This window comes from Nipponia nippon, unplaced genomic scaffold (assembly GCF_047370975.1).
Source record: "Nipponia nippon isolate SJK-2023a ecotype South Korea unplaced genomic scaffold, ASM4737097v1 scaffold_10, whole genome shotgun sequence".
NCBI classification, from domain to species: domain Eukaryota; kingdom Metazoa; phylum Chordata; class Aves; order Pelecaniformes; family Threskiornithidae; genus Nipponia; species Nipponia nippon.
Genome location: NW_028262291.1, coordinates 18,468,914 through 18,487,058, shown reverse-complemented (window position 1 = coordinate 18,487,058; position 18,145 = coordinate 18,468,914). Strand labels below are relative to the sequence as shown.

The 18,145-nt window shown below is 53.0% G+C and overlaps 2 protein-coding genes across 3 annotated transcripts in view; both read left to right on the top strand.

Moving 5' to 3' along the window:
• Positions 1-24: 24 nt before the first annotated feature.
• TNNI2 (troponin I2, fast skeletal type) lies at positions 25-6,424 on the top strand. 2 transcript variants are annotated; one of them, XM_087746753.1, is made up of 7 exons: positions 25-93; positions 2,363-2,392; positions 4,628-4,669; positions 4,953-5,081; positions 5,489-5,578; positions 5,713-5,889; positions 6,193-6,424. In XM_087746753.1, the coding sequence occupies exons 4-7, from the start codon at positions 4,959-4,961 to the stop codon at positions 6,289-6,291; spliced, it is 489 nt and encodes a 162-aa protein (XP_087602879.1). In that variant the 5' UTR covers positions 25-93; positions 2,363-2,392; positions 4,628-4,669; positions 4,953-4,958; the 3' UTR covers positions 6,292-6,424. The 2 variants fall into 2 exon arrangements, with proteins under 2 accessions (XP_087602879.1, XP_087602878.1); XM_087746752.1 differs by lacking the exon at positions 25-93 and adding an exon at positions 494-609.
• An 815-nt stretch (positions 6,425-7,239) lies between these two features.
• The window catches only part of LSP1 (lymphocyte specific protein 1), a 51,192-nt gene continuing 40,286 nt past the window's right edge, over positions 7,240-18,145 (top strand). Inside the window, exon 1 of the mRNA XM_087745770.1 lies at positions 7,240-7,394. Coding sequence (XP_087601896.1) covers positions 7,315-7,394 — 80 coding nt within the window. The 5' untranslated portion in view covers positions 7,240-7,314. The remainder of the gene's footprint in view (positions 7,395-18,145) is intronic.

Here is an 18,145-nt window from a genome sequence, read left to right as displayed (position 1 = left end):
GCTCTTGCATATGCTATGAGCGGTTGATTGGGGGGTGCAGGCTCTTTCCCCTCTTCATTCCTGAAGGGCAGAGCTGTTCCCAAGCCCTTGGAGGTAAGTGGAGCCGTGCCCCTGTCCATGGATAAGCCACTCTGTCTCCAACAGGAAATTTTATTAGAGGCCTTGCGGATGGATGGCTGTGTGCAGGGAGCCCAGGCTCCCCACAACCTTGAAGCCATATCTGGTGTCACAGGTTGATGGGAGGAAGAGGGGGAGGAAGGCTCCCTGCTCGGCACTCCAGAGGAAGAGCACCTCCTGGGCTTCTCCGGGGTGGCTCTGCTTCCCCACCCCACGGGTAGACGATGTCCTCCCCCTCCCCACCCCTCTGTCCCCAGCGGCTGCCCTCTCCTCCGGGGCTGCCTGCCTGTCCTGCCCCAGCCAAGGGAGGTGCACAGGGGACTCTTGCACATCATTGGTCTGAGAAGGTCTCCATGCCCTTAAAGAGAAGGTGGATTTTCTGCTGAGCCACCCGAGAAGCCCTTTTATACCTCCTTACTCAGCCAGCTGCCTGCGGCTCGCCAGTCCACCCTGTCCGGCCAGCAGCACTCTGGTTCTCTCCTCCAGACTTGGGTGAGCCGTTTTGCATGTCTTTTACTGACCCAGCTTGCTCTTAGGGGGTGACGGGGAACCCACTCACCTGGGTTTTAGGGAGATAAATGCCAGGTGGGGTGACCTGCTGGGAGAAAGCGGGGTGCTAATAAAACCTCTTGCGGGAGAGAGTCCGTGCATTGGAAAGTCTCCCTCTGTCTTTTCATGCCTTTCTCTTTGGTTTCATGCCTTCTCCTCCCTTGGTTGGTTTTGCTGTCTGGCTTGAGTGGCAAGGGCAAGCGGAGCCACAGGCTCCCTAACGCTGACCTCCCCAGGGCCATAGGACACAGGATCCTTGCCTGTGGTAACTCTGTGATGCTCCCTACTTACACCCAACCCCGTCTTCGCAGCGCCGTCCTCCCCAAAAAACACCCTCAGGCAGGGATGAGGTCCAAATTTACTGTCCCCCCCACCAAGAAGAGGTGATTTAAAGCCCACGTTGCAGGCAGTGAGCCGCAGCCTGGCGTTGTCCCCTCGCTTCCTCAGTGCTCACCGCCAAAGTGGGTGCATGCGGGTGTGGGGCAGGGACGCAAGTAAAAATAGCTGGCGTTCCTCAGCCGCCCTGTCCCTCAGCTGTAGCCCAGCCACCTGCGGTGGCTTTTGCTTTGCATCCCCCGACCTCCCTGAGTCACGGGGGCTGGCACCGGGGAAAGGCTGCCGTCCGAGGAGACAGCTGCAGCTCCTTCTGCAGCTCCCTGACCATTTTTAGAAGCACTTTCCTTCCCCCCCACCGCCCCCCCAATAATGTGATGGGCCTGCACATTTTCCAGGATAAAGTTTCCTTGGCCCTGCAAGCTGTGCCTCCTCCCTCGGGCATGAGCCCCCGTTAACACTTCACCTCCCGACAGAGCCTCTCAAGTCTGCAGATGGCTGTGTTTCAGGGGCTTGCCTGCTCTGCAAAGGACTAGCTTAGTTTGGGCTCGGCCGACACTTCTGCATCCTTCCATTAGGAGATACAAGCAGGAGATATTGCTCTGCTAGAAAAGTAAAATTCTATTTACAGGGAAATAATTTGCAGCAAAACAAAGGTGCTCTTCCATCTCTTCCCTAATATGCTGCATTGTACCTGTAAAATTTCCACTTAAAGGGAATGCAAGGAATTGCCTGGGGAAACTCTTTGTGCCTTTACCAGTTCAACAACAACTTTCAACCCGGGTCTATGTCATCTGTGCTGAGGCTGTTGCAACAAGCTGCCCTGCCCCACACAATGGATGCGTATACTGGCAGCAGCATCCTCTGAAGTCCTTCCTTGTCGCCTGGGGTCACTGCCTGACTCCATTCCCAGGGTGTCCCAACGCTCCGCAGGCTTTGGGATATTTCTTGTTGTGAAATGGGGCAAGACTGCATGGCAAAGTGAAGCAGTAAACTGAAAATAGCTTTTTCCTCTTCTTCCTTCATTGCATAAAATGGTTTCCTGGGGGTCAAGCAAGAAACATGCCTGCAGGAATTACTGTCACAAATCTCTCTTTGTGACCAGACCAAACGGTGCTGGGCCAGAAGTCCCCCGATGCTGAGGTTTGTGTGGCTGTGAGTAGGCACGTGTTTGGCTCTCGTCCACGAACTGCAGCCTAGTTCCCCATATGATGAAAATTTGGAGAAATTGGGAAATAAGAGCAAACCTGTTCCTCTTTTTTTTTTTTTTAGAGGAATCTTGCTTTGTTTTTAAAACCAAGAAAGTCACCACCAGCATGAATAATTGTGAACCTTTTTTTTTTCCCCTTGGTTTTCATTGCAGGCTCACAACCATCTAAAGCAAGATGTCTGAGTAAGTTCCCATTTTTCTGTCTCTAATATGTTGTTGGCATTTAAAAGCTTTTGTTCAACTGCCAATTTTTTATGCTTGTTAAGATTCCTCTGCTTGTTTCTGATTAGGATGCTAACTGCCTTTTTCTCCCCTTTCTCTTGCTTCCCTTCCTTGTCCATCTGCTCATCCCGAACAGTGAAGAGGTAAGTGTATCTTGCTGGGGTTTTTCGTTTAGCAGTGCTTATGGCATCAGTCTTGGCTTCACCGTTCCTCCTTAGGAAAAGCAGCTGCTGGGTGTGTGTGGGTAAGAAAGGTTCATGGCAAGGCCTTCTTGCTGACTCCTTCTGGTAAAGATGGGAAGTAGAAGAAAAATCCCTTTTCAAGGTCTTTTCTGCCTCCTGGCTTGGAGTTAGATGCTTTTTTCCCTCCTTTCCTGTTTCCCCAGCCGGCCACGAGATGGTGCTGGGAAGGCAGTGGTCCAGAGCCGCCCCTCCTCCATCACCCATCCATCACCCATCCACCACCCAGCCCTGGGCTGAGCATCCTTTCGTCCTTCCTCACACCTAGCACCTCGTTTTCTGCTCACAGGGCACTGCCAAATTGCTTCTCAAAGGCGATCTGGTGAGCCCTGGATCCAGGGCAGCGAGAGCAGGGTGGAGGTTCCGTCCTTAACAAGTTGTCCCTGGCTTCTGGCAGAGCCGGAGCAGGGCAGTGCTTGAAGCCTGGGGGTGGCTCGGGAAACGCAAGGGAAGGTGTGGGAGAGTTGTGCATGGCTTTGTCACTCCATATCTCCTCTTCGCAAGTTGCTCCATCCTTCATTTCTGCTTGGCACCTCCCCATATGGGGGTCCTCACCAAGAGAAAAGAGGATTTCAGGAACACATAGAAACTCCACAATATGGCACTGATGTCCAACAGGTGCCCTGATTCCCCATCAAACCCAGTGCCCCCAAGGCAGGCTGGGAAGGCACTCTTTGCTAAGGTACCAGTTTTCAGATGGAGAATATGCCCTGGGCTAACAGTGCTCAAGGGATCTGCTCTCTTGTGGCCCATGGCCAGATTCATACGAGGAAAATCCTACCAGTTAATGGTGTGCTGCATCTCTGAACTGGATGCCTTTCCTCTGCAGAGCCCTTCAGCCCTGTCAGGAGGGCCTTAGCACCATTTGCATATGCAAAACAAGTCAGATTTTGTTAACATGTCACTCTACAGATCCTTATCCACTTCCTCCTCTATGCACCACAGACACACACCCAAACACTGCTTTCTTACTCCCCCACCACAGCATATCAGATGTCAGGGTGCACTTCCTTTGCCCCAGCCGCACTCAGCCTTGCTCAGCCTGCTGGGCAAAATGCTGAGGAAAGATGCAATGCTGATCTGCTGCAATGCAGCAGCAGATCAAGGTTGTGGCTTCTTTTATAAACAGGAGACCTGTTGCTGCTATTCCAGTGCATCATGGGTACAGAAGGGCAGGCTTGGTCTTCCAGGCTCACCTGGAATCCCAGGGAAGAAGGAGCCAGTTTGCATCTTGCAGCCGCAGCCTTGTGGCCCTCCACCTCTCCTAGCCAGAGAAGCCTCCAGGCCTGCAGACCCCATGGTTGTGTCTGTCCTCCAGCTGCGATGAATCCCCCATGCCCTGGACCTGCCTCCCCAGTGCCCTAACGCAGCACATCAAAATACCCGTAACTGCCAGGCTGGGGAAGCGTTGCAAAAGGGGTTGCTCACAGCATCACCTTCAGCATCACCTGTGCTGGGTCTTTCAGCTCCAGAAATTACGCAGCCTTCATGTTTTCCCCTGCCTGGCTGTCCTTCTCACCATGTGAGCCAGGGACGGCTCAGAAAGACATCCCACAGCTCCCAAGTGCCCAGGGGCATCAGGGCAGTTGAGCACAAAGCAAAACACATGTCTGAATGAATAGGAAATTAGAGAAAAAGCTAAAAGTCCCAAGAAGCCAAGTTTGAAGTTATATTTTATATGCACATCTTCAAGTTTGTCACCCTCATTTCTTTTCCTGAGGCACTTCATAGGTTTTAGCTACCTGAGGTTGGCAAAGCTGGGTTCAGTAGGGAGCCTCTTCTTTGAGTGCCGCTGGTTTGGGGACCAGCTGTGTGTCAAGCTGTACATCCTGGCTGGAGCCAATGCCCTGGCATGGCTGCAGGTCCTTGGCGGACTGTGGGGTTGTATGGGGAAGGGGAACAGAAAGGGGAACAGGCGCCTGATAACCTGCTTTTCTCTTATTCCTCCCACTTGCAGAAAAAAAGGAGGGCAGCCACTGCCCGTCGGCAGCACTTGAAGGTACGTGGCACTGCTGGGGCTGGGCAAGGTGTGTCCTGACCATCCCGTCTCCCATCCTGAGCCAGCCAGCTCTCAGCACTCTCCCTCCTGGAAGAGGCCACAATGCAGAACCTGGGGGTCCCCCACACCCTTTCCCACCTCTTACTGGGTCCCCACCAGTATCCCTTGCTTGGAGATGCTCGTATTGATGGGGAGCTCCCCAAGCTCCCTCTCTTGCCAACCCCCCCCCAGCCCTCCTCCCTCGCCTCCACTCCGTGCTGACCCTCTTCCTGCTGCCTTCCAGAGTGCTATGCTCCAGCTCGCTGCCACTGAAATAGAAAGAGAAGCAGCTGCTAAAGAAGTGGAAAAGCAAAACTACCTGGCAGAGCATTGCCCTCCTCTGTCGCTCCCAGGATCCATGCAGGAACTTCAGGTAAAGGCTTATTTAACCCTTCCACTGTGCTGGAGCAGAAAGGATTTGGCTCCATCAGTCAGCCTGGTGGATCTAGATTGTCCTTCCTGTCTTGACCCCCTTATCACCTGTGGGTGCCCTGGAGCTGGCTGGATGTGGAATTGGCGTGAGCGACACCTGGGGTCTCTCTGCAAAAAAAGGGGTCTGGCTGGCAAGAAAGCTGCATGTCTAACAATGTGTTGAGGCAGCATTTGCATGAAGCCGGTCACATGGAGACCAGGAGCTGGCCTGATAGCTACCCTTCACCATCTAGTCTTGACCCAATCTAGCCTTCTGGACTGAGGTCTTCCAGAGCCAGAGTGGTCAGGAGAGAGGAATCATGTGTGGGGGTCCTAGCAGTTAACATCCCTCTGTGCTTTTCCTCCCAGGAGCTGTGCAAAAAGCTTCATGCCAAGATAGAGTCAGTGGATGAGGAGAGGTATGACACAGAGGTGAAGCTACAGAAGACTAACAAGGAGGTGAGTTTCCACTGGAGCCACCCCTCAGGGGAGTCTCCAACCCACGCTTCGTGCCTCCCCGTGCTGCTTGGGTCCATCTCACGAAACTCTCACCCTGCTCTCTCTTTGCCCCCCCCCATTCTGTCCCCCCACAGCTGGAAGACTTGAGCCAGAAGCTCTTTGACCTGCGGGGCAAGTTCAAGAGGCCACCCCTGCGCAGGGTGCGCATGTCCGCTGATGCAATGCTGCGGGCCCTGCTGGGGTCCAAGCACAAGGTCTGCATGGACCTCCGTGCCAACCTGAAGCAAGTCAAGAAGGAGGACACTGAGAAGGTACTCCTTCCCTCTCCCCTGTGCCCATACAGGATTTGGCCTCCATTTTTCGGTGCTCACGCCTCCCTGTGTGATAGACAGGGTTGAGGGTGAGCCTTTCTCTGTAATGTTCTTCCTGCTCAATATTTCCTCCTCTAGCACCCATGATGTTGAAAAAGGAGGGTGCAGCCCAAAAAGATGTACACCATGGGTGGAATTGGGTTCCTCTAGCTGACACAGGGTTTTCCATGGGTGGATGGGTGAAGGGCCCCACCCGGGTGGGTTCTTACACCGCTTGCACCCATGTGCCCATCCCTCCCCCAGGAGAAGGACCTCCGTGATGTTGGTGACTGGAGGAAGAACATCGAGGAGAAGTCCGGCATGGAGGGCAGGAAGAAGATGTTTGAGGCTGGCGAGTCCTAAGCACCTGCCACTCCACACCCGTCCTCCGCTCCCTCCTGTCCCCGCCATCCCCCCGGGCTCAAGGGCACTGAATGGGTGCCATTCTCTCTGGTTTTGCCAAGAGCTGCATCCTGGCAGCAGCAGTGTAAATAAAGCTTTGGCAGGAGAGGCGGGTGTCGCCTGCCTGGGGGGCTGGACCCCAACCTGTGCCATGGTGCCAGCAGGGTCTGCCCCTGCCGTGGGGGTCCCACTGTGGATGGGGAGGCTTTGGCAGGGGCCATGCTGTGGGGATGTGGGACCTCTCTGCTGTTGGTCCTCCACTGAAGCTGGGGATGCTCATCCCCCTCATTGTGGGGAGGAAATGGTGAGGCTGTGCCACCATGTTCTGCTGGCATCTACTCGCGAGGCTGTACCATCGGCTCGTGGCCGTGTCCTTCACTGGTAGCAAAGAGACAAAGAGAGGAGAGTCCAAGCCCCAGGAGCTGTTGCAGAATCTCCACTCATGCTGGCAACAGCGGGAAGCTGTGGGGAAGGAGCAGAGCTGGGAAGGGAGGTGAGGGGTGACGGCTGCAGGGCAGAAGCAGACCCTTTGCCTCCAGAAGGCTTTGAGAGGTGTGAAGTCAGAACAACCTCGGCAGCTCCTGTGGCAGCACCCTGGTACTCAGTGCACTGTAGGGTGCTGTGGTTTAGAGATGCTGGCTGTCCCCAAAATGGCATGGACAGCTGGGGGACCAGCAGGTCACCCCTCTCCCTGCCATGGTAGGGATGTCTGTGCCCCCCACTTTCCCTTTAGGTTAGCCCAGCACTTTCCAATTTTGAGCTGTCAGCAGAGGCAAAACCTTAAAATAGTCCCAATGGTTTCAAAAACACACAAAAAAAACCCCCAAATTTGCCTTCCCTCTGCCCCTCTCCCATCCCCCCAAGCCCTCAGCCCATGAAGTTTCCGGCACAGCTCACTTCTGCCGAGCACAGGAAAAGCGAAGCAGCGGCGGCACCCTTGCACCAGAGCTGTCTGCGGGGCCGCCGTGCCGGCCAGGGGAGAAGATGTCAGACTCGGAGGGGTGCCAGGAGGGTGCGGAAGGTGTCAACCAAGTGGGAGATGAATCCCTCGGGGAGAGTGAGAGGTGAGGCCTGGGGACTGGGTACCCCAATGCCACAGCTGCCTTCCAGTCCCAGGAAACTGGGAGGCTGGCAAACTGGGAGGGGTAATGGTGGGAAAGGAGGATGCACAGCCAAAACGATGATGATCCATGAGGCTGAAATGGGTCAGATGCTCTGGCAGGCTTTTGACAAGCTCCTCCAGCTAGGGAGAGACTTGGACTTCCTAAAGGTCTCATCTCCTTTGAACTTCAAAGCCTTCAGAGGGGAGTTTGATCAAGTGGGAAAACACAGCTCCAGCAGCAGGCAAGCTCAGCAAGGGGTCTGGCAACCTGGACCTGCTCCACAGCTGAAATTAGCCCCATTTTTAAGACCAGTGGGTGGAAATCATCTGCCTCCTCTCCTTGCAGCAATCGCTGGGCACATCTGATTTCTTGCTGTGTACCCTATGCCTCTAACTGAATTAACCTGGCAAAGTTTCAAGCTAGTTGCTGTAAGGTTATACATCTCCCTGTGCCTCCAGTCCGCTTTGTTGTTTTATCAGCAGAGATTGTAAAATTTGGGGTCTGTTTGCTTCAACACGGACAGCTTTCCATGGGGGTTAAAAGGAGACAGACCAGTAGCAGAGACCACATCTGTCTGTGGTGGAGGCAGACAGGGATAAGCTCTGCGGAGGTGTATCACCCAGAAGTACTCAGATTTGGACAGGATTCAGGCTGAGCATCCAGGGGGCTTGGGGGGCTCCCTGATTTTTCCCCTCCAGCTTCAAAGCTTGCATTAGCATTTCTCCCCAAGGCTTCTGAAAGCCAGCGCAGTTCATGTTGATAGGAAAAAAAACCCTTGAGTGACAATGTGAGGAGAAAGGTGTGTCATCTCCTGTCACTAACTGTTGCAGTAAGTGTTTTGGCTGACACCTGGCAGCAATTAGCCTTGGCTGGAAGCTTCAAAAGATGCTGGAAGGCTCCATGCATGACTCTCTGCTGAAACAAAGGGGAAGCCTTGGCTGCTGGGGGAGTGCAGGGGTTTCTCAGTGTGTCTGTGGGATTCACAGCATCGCTCCAGCCTGGCCATGCTTCTGCCACAGGCTCAGCTCACCTTGCAGGAGCAAGGAGCAGATGCTGGGGGTGGCCCAAAGCAATTGGGCCTTCCCGCTCCCCTCTTGCTGCGGCGGGCACAGGTACATCGGTGCAGCCAGGGCGAGGCGGCGGGGGCTGCTGGTCAGGCATGGTCAGCTTGTTCCCTTCTCTGTCTCCTGCTGGAATTTCAGCTGAATAAGAGGCTGCCTGGAGGGGTCTGTTCTGTACCACTCCAACCCTTATAGCCTTTAGAAACTTGTTTAAAAAATGCGTATATGAATACTGATGGCAGGGTGGCACAACCCTGCCTCCCTAGCTGCATTTTAGAATTTTAATGAAATATGAAACTTGATGGAAACGAAGTAGTAAGTGAACATAACTTCCTTTTTGTTTTTAAAATATGGAGAATTACTTTCCCTCCCGACTTGTGTAATAGCTTCATGTGCAGCTCTAAACTTCTCCTGCTTTTACTTGTGCTATTTAAATGCTTGCTAGGCTCTGGTGATTTCCACTCCCAAAATGGAGGAAGGAAGTGTTTGCTTGCTGTTTGGGGCTACCTTTTCTCACCCTGTGGCTAGCTCAGCTCTCTGATCTCCTCTCCTTGAGGACAAAGCTCTTTTCAAGCTGACCTGTGTATGGATGGAGTCAGGACAGTGCTCCTAAGACAGCGTAAGGTGTGCTGGAGATGTGAGCAGTGAGTCTTGTGATGGAGCTGCCAGGAAAGTAAATCCCAAGGCTTCTTGGTGTAAAACCACAGCAGGAGATATGGGGAGAAAAAAGGTGCTGGGTTTGCTTAAACAATGAACCTTATCTATTTAACTGTGCCCAGTGTATATAGAAGAGGAGCTTGCATTAGAAAATATCCTAGAAACCCTAATTTGGACATAGCTTACTCTGCTTCCCCATACAAACGGGGACATGCTGGCAAAGTCTTGCTGATGCCAGCGTAACACCTAAACAAAACTGGTGTTATGCTCTCTTCCATGAACTGGAATTGCTGTATAGGAAACCACTGTGGTGCAAGCCTGATGTGAAGCCTTCCCAAAAGAAGTGAGAAGAGGTGGGCTCTGGGGACGTGGCTGCTTGGGTTGTCCTGCCCTTGATGGGACAACATGGTACAGGATGAAGGAGCTAACCCTCCTGCCTTGATGGTAGGAGGCTGGGAGCCTGCGGTGTGGGGGAAGCCTGCCTTACACCACAGCTACATAACCCAATAGGTATTGGGTCAGTTATCCAGAGCACTCTCCATAGAGCTCTGGAGGCTTCAGACAGCCCCGATCTTAGCTGCTACACTCAGGGCTGTGCACATCCCTATGGCTTGGGCTGTGCTCTGCAGGATATTTGCACCTGAGCAGGAGCATGGCTTATGAGGCAGGTTTCTCTCACCTATGGGGTCTGAGATGAGATCGGTTTCTCCCAAACTCCCCCATCTCCTTCCTTCTGGGGCTTCCCACCCCATCAGCTGCAGGGAACCCTTGGCAGCCCATGTATGGTCACCGCCTGGGGAGAGGCTCTGCTGCGCTAGCAAGCTCCAGGCTTTTCTTTGCTATGTCTATTCCCAGCTGTCTTGAATTCTCCAGATCCTTAGAGGAGTCTCGAGGGCCCTTGCTAGGATGACTGCTGTTGCTAAGTTTACCCGTGATTGGAAGGAGGTTGTCTGGGAAAACCGATATGTGGAGAGTCTTTGGACCCCTCGGCACACCGGATTCCTTGGGGGAGGGATGGAGGGATGGCTGATCCCTGCTCCGGAGTAACTGGTCACAGTTTGACCCAGCTGGGCTCATTAAAGTCAAAAAATAGTAGGGAAATGGACAGAGGAGGTCCAGATGGATAATTTAATGAAGCTGGGCAATACTTTAGCATTTCCAAATTGGATATAGGTGCCCTGGCAGTGGCATTAGGGATAAGGAACTGTCTCTAATTATAGGGAGGTATCAGGTGCCTTCACTGCCCATTTCTCCTTGCAAAAAAAAAGCCTGGCTTGCCTTGCCTCACCTCTGAGCTTATTTTGCAATGTAATGCTATGGGTTTGGAGGCATGTGTTAAAGTAGGGGATTGCCCAGCAGCTTTTTTTTTTTTACTTTTACTTTTTTTAAACCACAGAAGGCTCTCTGCTGGATGGAGGGCTGGCTGTTTTAAAACTCTTGGGGTGAAGTCTGGCTCTGAAGCCTGTGGGAATCCCTTTGCCCCTGGATTTTGGAGAGATCTGGCTGTGAGGAAGGCTGGACTGGCTGTCCCAGGGACCATCCCGGGGGCTGCTAAGAGGAGGTTTTGCCAGACCAGCATTGCTGGGGTGGGGTGAAAAAGCACTTCTTCTGGTTGAGGTGGTGCTGGGGCTCCTGCTCCTCTGGAGGAAGGGGGGCAGAGGCACAGACCAGCCTGCACCCCTGGGGCACCCAACCACTCTGGGTGTGGGGGGCCCAGGCATCCCCTGGCTGCACCCCACGAGGGGGCGAGCTCTGCTCGGCCTGATTTGTCTGACAGCACCGATAAATCTGCAGCAATGAGGAAAGTGGAGATGTCCAGGCAGAGTTTTGGGGCATGGCAGGGCTTTACCGCTTGCATGGAGCAGGCAGGCATCCCCCACGGTGGAAATGTCCCCAAGGGAGAGCTGCTGTCAGGGAATAAGATGCACTTTGGGACAGGGTGGTGTCCCGGCCTTGGGATGGAGAGTGGGGACAGCTCAGGGACTGTTTGCAGCCATGCCGCCCCACCATGTGGGTTAAGCCACATGGGCTTTTCCAGGTTTGCTGCAGCCGAAACAGGATGAGTGCTGCTCCTTGGGCACAACTGAGTTAAGCCTGGAGATGTGCAAGGTGTGGGGGGGGATAGTTTGGGAAGGGGGGAGGAAAGAGGGAGTTTTTTCCACCCCCCTGGTCTGGACATCCTCCCTGGACACGTGGGTTTTGTACGGTGTGCTGCTTCAGGGGGTTTCAGGCCTTTCCCAAAATCTGAAAGCCCTTTTTCTAGCACTAACTGGAAGGGTAGAAGGTATCACGGCTGGCTGCATGGCAGTGAAGTGGTTAATGTCGGTGTGCCCTGGGGATCCTGGGCCCCTCTGTTCTGACCCCCACTGACCCCGCTAACCCAGCCGTGGCTGATGTTCTGCCTTCATCCCCCCTTCGCATCCATCACCCCTGTGACCCATGCGCCCGGCTGTGGGGTCTGTGCAGTGGTTGAGGGGGCTTCTTGCTGCCTCAGGGCTCTCCCCAGAGCTGGGCTTGTTTCCAGCTAGGCACTCATCCAGCCTGGCTACTGCCTCTGTCGGGACACTGACTTGCATCCGGGCAGACCGTCTGGCCAGGAGGTGCTCCGAGGTCTTGTCGGTGCAGCGTTTTCATCAGGAACAGCTTTTTCTTTGGGGGAGTGGGAGTCCTGGCCTGAAAGAAAGTTGTTGCCCAGGCTCCAGGGGGGACCGGTGGCTGCCAGGCTCCTGGGACTCTAATCTAGCTCCGACTGACAGTGCAAACCTGCTGTGGTCCTCAGGGGCTCAGAGGAAATGCTGCAAGGATTTGCTGCTCTCACTTCATCCTCTGCGTGCAGCCCTCCCGGTACAGTCCGGCTACACGAACCTGTCTGGGAAGGACGATGCCCGCTCACCCAGCACAGGCGAGGGAGGGCTCTGCTCTGCCCAAGGCAACACCCAGCTTGTGCAGGAGCTTTGATCTCCTGTAGCTGCAGTTCCTGTTCCCTTAATATGAGTGCAAGAAGCTCCTCATCAGACTGTCTTTGGGCTCACTGAGGAGGGGCTTTGGCATCGTTTGAAGCCAAATGCATGAGGAATGGGTTCTCATGGGGTGGCTCTGTTCTCCTTGAGCCCTTCATAAGGAGAAACCTTGAGAATGTACATCAATGAAAAGAAGACACAGGGGTGTATTTGTATGATAGGGACTAAGAGGCCTCTTTACTCAGGTTGCGGTCTGGATCATGGTCAGCAAAAATATGTCCTAGGAGGTGCTGTGCATGCTGGGAAGGCAGCTGTCCTGCATGGCATGACTGCAGTATGATTGGTACTAGAGCAGCACCTACAGTGCCCAACCAAGGTCAGGGTGTCACCGTGGTGGATGTTCTGTAGCTATCCCAATGGCCCACTGCCTCAGGGCAAAGAGGACAGGTTATCTCTACTGTAATGCCAGACAACTGAGGTTGAGATGTTTAGGAAGGGGAAGAGATGCCCTAACCATAGGACTCGCCCACTATGGATTGGGTACCCAGCAGGGGTGGTTTCGTATCGGACCCATGTGACATTTCCCAGGCCTTGGCAGGTGTCTTAGGTAACCCAAGGCATCCTCAGTGGCACTTGGCACCTATGTTTAGGCACCGGAATTGGTCCCTGATTTCCCAATATCACCTAGGAAGCACAGGCCACTGCTGACATTTGAGCCGCACTCTCCTGAGGCATGGCCAGGTATCTCGCAGTCCTCAGCCTGTCCGGGTGCTCCACAGAGGCTCAGTCACGAATGGGTTAACCAGCCCTGCTTGGAGCCCGTGTGTGTTTTCCTCGCCAGTGTATCCCTCCTAACACACACCAGATGTGTGAGGCAGCCGCTGGAGTGTCTTAATCCCAGGTTTCGGCACTCAGAGTTGTCTTTCTCACAGGCAGGTCTGCAGCCGTTTTCGGGGGGCTCCACTGCTGTTCGTGCAATGCCTGAGCAGGGAGGCTGGCAGCCCCCATCCTCGACAGGAGAATTTGCAGCAAGGCAGGACAAAATATCTTCTGTTATTTGCTGCTTTAAACAAGTCACTCCTGGGATGGGCTGCTGGGGCTGGCTATCATGCTGATAGCTCCATCTTGAGTCATATGGGGTGTTAAAGCCAGGAGCTACTTGGGTTCACCCTATCTCAGAGAAGCAGTGGTGGTTCATACCAGCCTGGTGTGTCTGATAACTGTCCAGGGACTACACGGGTAAAGAGGAAAATGCATGAGCAAACCCAGCTGGATTTATTAATGAATGGAAATGGCAGTCAGTGGGCTTCTATTATTAGCTTGATCGGTGATTTGCATCCAGGGGTCTAAAAATTTGGAGCCACCTGGGAGCAACTGGTCTGAGATGTGCAAGATGGTTTATTTGGAGCTCAGTTTATTTGGATTTCTTTTGCTATGGCACAGATGTGTAGGCTCAAATGTTTTTGCTAGTGTACATCAGCACCATCCCACTGTCTGCCATAAAGCTGTGCCAGTTTGCATCAGCTGGAGGTCTTGGGTTCTTTCGCTTACATGCTCATTTTGAAAATAGATCCTTTGCTAGGGATTAATTCTGCGTTACCAAGAAGCCACTCTTCCAGCTCTAGGTATCTGTTGCTAGCTGCAGCTAAATGGACAGTATGTGCAATGTCTTTTATCACGCCCTTGCCAGACAGTTTGGAAAATATGATCTCTTCTTCTGTGCTTGTGCATGCATGTGCTTTTCTGCTGCAAAAGCAGTTTCCTTTCCAGTGAAAGCTTGCTCTGGAGCCATTAGCATCGACAAACCCTGAACTATTGACAGAACCCAAACAATCACGACTGCCAGCCGTTTGGGAGGGGCAAAGTTCTCCCCCAATAAAATTGATGGCAATAATTATTTCCTCTTAAAATAAGTGCCTCCTTGCAGTTGTCACTTAGCTTCACGTAACAGGAGCTGACAGCACTGTGCCTGAGCTGAGCTGTCCTCAAGGACAGACTAATGTGGTATACAGGCTGTGCACGCCTGCTCTGGTGGGGCCTCTCCTTCCTTGGGGTGGCATTTGTCTCTTCTGCTTCTCCACTCCAGTTGCCATCTTCCTGCATACAGCCTTAGCCGCCCCTTGTGCAGAACAGCTCATCTTAACTTTTTGTTGGGCCTCACTTTGGAGCATTAATGACCATCCTCCCCCTTGACGGAGGCACGTGTTGGGCTTCAGGCTTTTTGGATATATGACAATACTTTTGCCTGCCCTTTCATAACAGCTCCCATCTTTTGCCCAGCTGGGTGAGGGAGGCATGGGTGGATATTGGCAAGCTGAGATTAGATGCCTTTCCCCAGGACAAGGCGCAGCTTGAAGTGAGGGTATAGCTTGGAAGCAGGAACTATCGGATGATGCTTGTGGGTTCCTTCTTACCCATTAGTCTACCCTGACCCCAGCTGGAGTAACCAGCCCGGCAGTGTGAGGCAGGGATTAATGGTTGCTAAAACTGCTTGTGTTGCACAATGCGGTGCTACATCAGAGCCTCAAGCCAGCTGCAGATGAGCTAATAAGTTTATATCAGGCAGAAGCTGTATTTCACTTCTTGAAAGCTGTGCTGTGCTGGTCAGCTGAGCGGCAGGGCTTGGGCACAGGGCCGTACTCACACAGCAATACTATCATACAAGCCTATCAACAAAGTGCGTTGCTTGGCTTTGGGTGATGCTTAAACACATCACACAGATGCCACTTGGTGAAAGATGCCCCTATTACAGGTTGCGCCCCTCTTACGCTAGACATGCGAGATGTCTGAAGGTGTCTTCAGCTGCCCAGTGTCCATCTAATCCACCTAGCCGAAACAAAGGACACTCCATTTATTTTAAATGGACATTCAAAGTTCAAATTCATTCAGCAGCTTTCCAAACCTCGGTGAGCAAAGACTAGTGACGAGGTAATGTGATGCTGTAAGAAGGCCTTTTTTAGACATTTCCTACAGTGGCTGCCAGTGAGGGGACAGCCTCTTGGCAGCAGTTGCCTACGGCTTATTCATCCTGGCTGGAGTCCTCTGTCCTACTTCTTGGCCCCGTGGTGGAGAGGCATCCCAAAGAGATGGAGTCAGTCTCCTTGGGGCCAATAGTTCTCCTCTTGTCCTGTAATGACCCTCCTGTGTGGGCTGGGAGTGTCTTATCTGCAGCCATTGTTTTGTCTTCCTGTCTCTTTCCCAATGGCTTTGTTGATTTAACCTAATATATAGATATAGTGCACGCTGCAGTAACCAGGCTGGCTGGACATGCTGGACCAGCTGCACGCCTCCAGGGCTTGGCTGAGTCACTTGGCCTTGGCCCTGGTCTGTAAAACCTCAATGGTAGCTCACCCCAGTGGCTCAGGTGGTATCTCTCCCTGTTTGCACAGCACCTAGCGCAACAGGGACTCTGATCTCCTTTAACCATGCTGGGCTGCCCAGTTAATGCTTATACCACCTCTCTTTGCTTCCCTCCTCCCCTTTTTTTAAATCCAGCTTTCAGATGTTCCTTTTGGTTCCTTCTCCCTTGGTCCCCTCATCATTTGTCCTCGCTTGTGTCACCCCTGGAGCAAAAGCATCTTCTCTTACAAGGCTTGTAAGCTTGCATCTCCCCTCTCACTGAGAGATGAAGCAAACTCTTGGGATTTTAGGTTTATGGATGTACCCATGAAGTGCCCCATAGGGAGGGTCCCTCCTCCATTCTGCGTGATGGTGAGGGGGTAGCAGTGGGGTAGAGGAAGAGAGATGCTCCTTCTAGACCCGGCTTCCTCTAATTTCTGCCTCTTTGGATGTCATAGGAAGAAAGTCATTGCTGATCCCAAGCCAAGTACTTCAGACTTAGTATGACATGGTGTTTGTTGACTCTTTGGACACAGCCCACAATTATACATGTTCTTTAAGGTGCTCCTCTGAGTGCGTGGGCCAGGCAAAAGCTCTGAGCCAAGACAGCTCCTGCCTACAGCACCCCCACCCTGAGCACCCATGGGGTTACGTGTTGGCTTGGGAACGTCCCCTCCTGACTCATGGCTGGGTCAGAGGAAGGCTTGCCAGGGAGCATCATTGGGACTGGACTCCTTCCCCTGCACCCTGAACTAATTGCACAGATGAGACGCCCTGCCCTCCTGACAGCACACTTCTGGAGCTTGTAACAAGCTGTTCTGGTGTGAAGGAGACAACGTGCTGCTTTTGGCTGCTAGATGCCCTGTTTCCTTGGGATTATCTCTGGCTGCCTGTTTTGGCCAGTGAGTGCTGGCAGAGTAAACTGGGCTGAGCTAACTGGGAATTAGGGATGAAGGTGAGATGGGCAAACCCTGTCCCTCAGACTAATGTGTAAACCACACCATCTACACAGCTGATGTACCAACTGGTGTGCCCCTCTCACTGAACTGGAGCTCCCAGGGGGCTGGGCGAGTGCTGATGTCTGCCAGGCTGGTTTCAAAGTGGGGGTTGCACGTGCATGGTGAAGAGAGGTTGGGAAGGTGTCGGGGCAGGGAGAGAGGTTTAGGATGGCAGAGGGAAGGATGCGTCACTTAAAAGGCAAAACAGAGAGACTCCCCCACCTACTCCATCATCCTAGAAGGGCTGCTGGTGGAAGTGCAGGGTCTCCGGCTGAGACAGGGCTGCTTAGTCCTTGCTGAAGAGGCAAGGCTGTTCCTGTAAGAACATCTTCTCTGGGTGGGATCCCACCACCTACAGGCAGGCATGGACCTCTGGAAACCATGCTGGCAGCCGATGGCACCTATAAAAGACTGTCCCTGGAAGCGACCGTACATTGGGGCTTACGCTGACAGTGCTTTGCATCTCAGCAATATTGGAGAAAATTGCTTGGGCTGCATTTCTTTGCTAGCAGGAATAGAGTCTTTTTCTTTTTGTTTCTTTTTTTTCCTAGACCATGTGTTAGCCTCCAACTGATTTTGCAACTAGTCCTACATAGCAGAGTGATTGTGTAATTAACGGGAACTGGTGCGGCCGTATGTCTCTGGGACTCCCGCCCTCCTTCCCGCAGCGGTGGAGCCAGGCTCGCTCCCTCCTGGTGTCTCACCTTCTCTGCTTCCCCTCCTGCTGGGAAGAGTTCTGGGAAGCTCTCTGGTGCCCTGCAGCATGTTGCTGGGTGCTCCGGGTATCCCCGCTCCTGTAGCAGGGTGCGGTTTTGCTGCAGGGATTTATGGTGGTTCTTCTAGCTTAAACTGTGCCAAAAAGTAACAGATGAATTAATTCTTTGTTTTTCTTCCTGTGTCCGCTGTACTCCTACCCGCTTCCTGGTGGGACCAGGAGGTTTGTTTCTGTGAAAGGATACAAGCAGCTGTGGGACCAATGCTGACCTTACTGTTCTTGGATACATGGTATGAGTCAGACTGATGCACCTGGGCTGAACTGCAAGTGAGGGAGGAGAGGGGACAGAAGGTGCCTCTGTTCTGCAGAGTGATGGTGTGGGATTTCTCCTGCACTGCTCTTTCTCCGTGGTCCCTTAGGCCCCACCTTTGTGCTTTTACATAGTGGGTTTAAATGCTCCCTGCCCCACGGAGACTGGGTTAGTGACTCTGTCAATGTGTCACTGAGGGTGCACAGCTCCCTCCTCCTTGCAAGCTGTGCTTAGAAAGAGGATCCTGCTCTGCTCTCCTCTCCCTGTGGTCCTGCAGGACCCTGCTGGTGCTGGAGGAAGGATAAGTTTTTTTGTTGTATCTGCTGTCTGTCTTAAAGATGAAAGCCAGGGAGAAGGGCAGGAAACCTTCACCAGAGGTTGAGCAGCACAGCCACCACGTGAAGGCAGGAGGATTTTCCAGGCAGAGTTCAGTACTGGGAATTTCTCTCCCCAGGAGCAATGTAGAGCTCAGCATGTTGCTATGTAGGGACTCCTTTCCTCACTACTTCTGGTGTTTCCAAATGATCTTAGCACCTTAGACCAGTAAGACCTAATGTCGCGGCCTCTCTCTGGTCCTGGGTTTCATCACCCAGCAGGGTTTTTATCCACCCCATTCATCCAAGGCCACTGTCTCTGAGACTCAGTCAGTCCTGGGCTTAGGGTGGAAGTCTG

What these genes read in the sequence shown, in the direction of transcription:
- TNNI2 (XM_087746753.1), top strand. Translation starts at nt 4,959, where the DNA reads ATGCTCCAGCTCGCTGCCACTGAAATAGAAAGAGAAGCAGCTGCTAAA. An exon ending in TACAGAAGACTAACAAGGAG is followed by an intron (nt 5,579 to 5,712) that starts GTGAGTTTCCAC and finishes GTCCCCCCACAG; the next exon opens with CTGGAAGACTTGAGCCAGAA. An exon ending in AGAAGGAGGACACTGAGAAG is followed by an intron (nt 5,890 to 6,192) that starts GTACTCCTTCCC and finishes TCCCTCCCCCAG; the next exon opens with GAGAAGGACCTCCGTGATGT.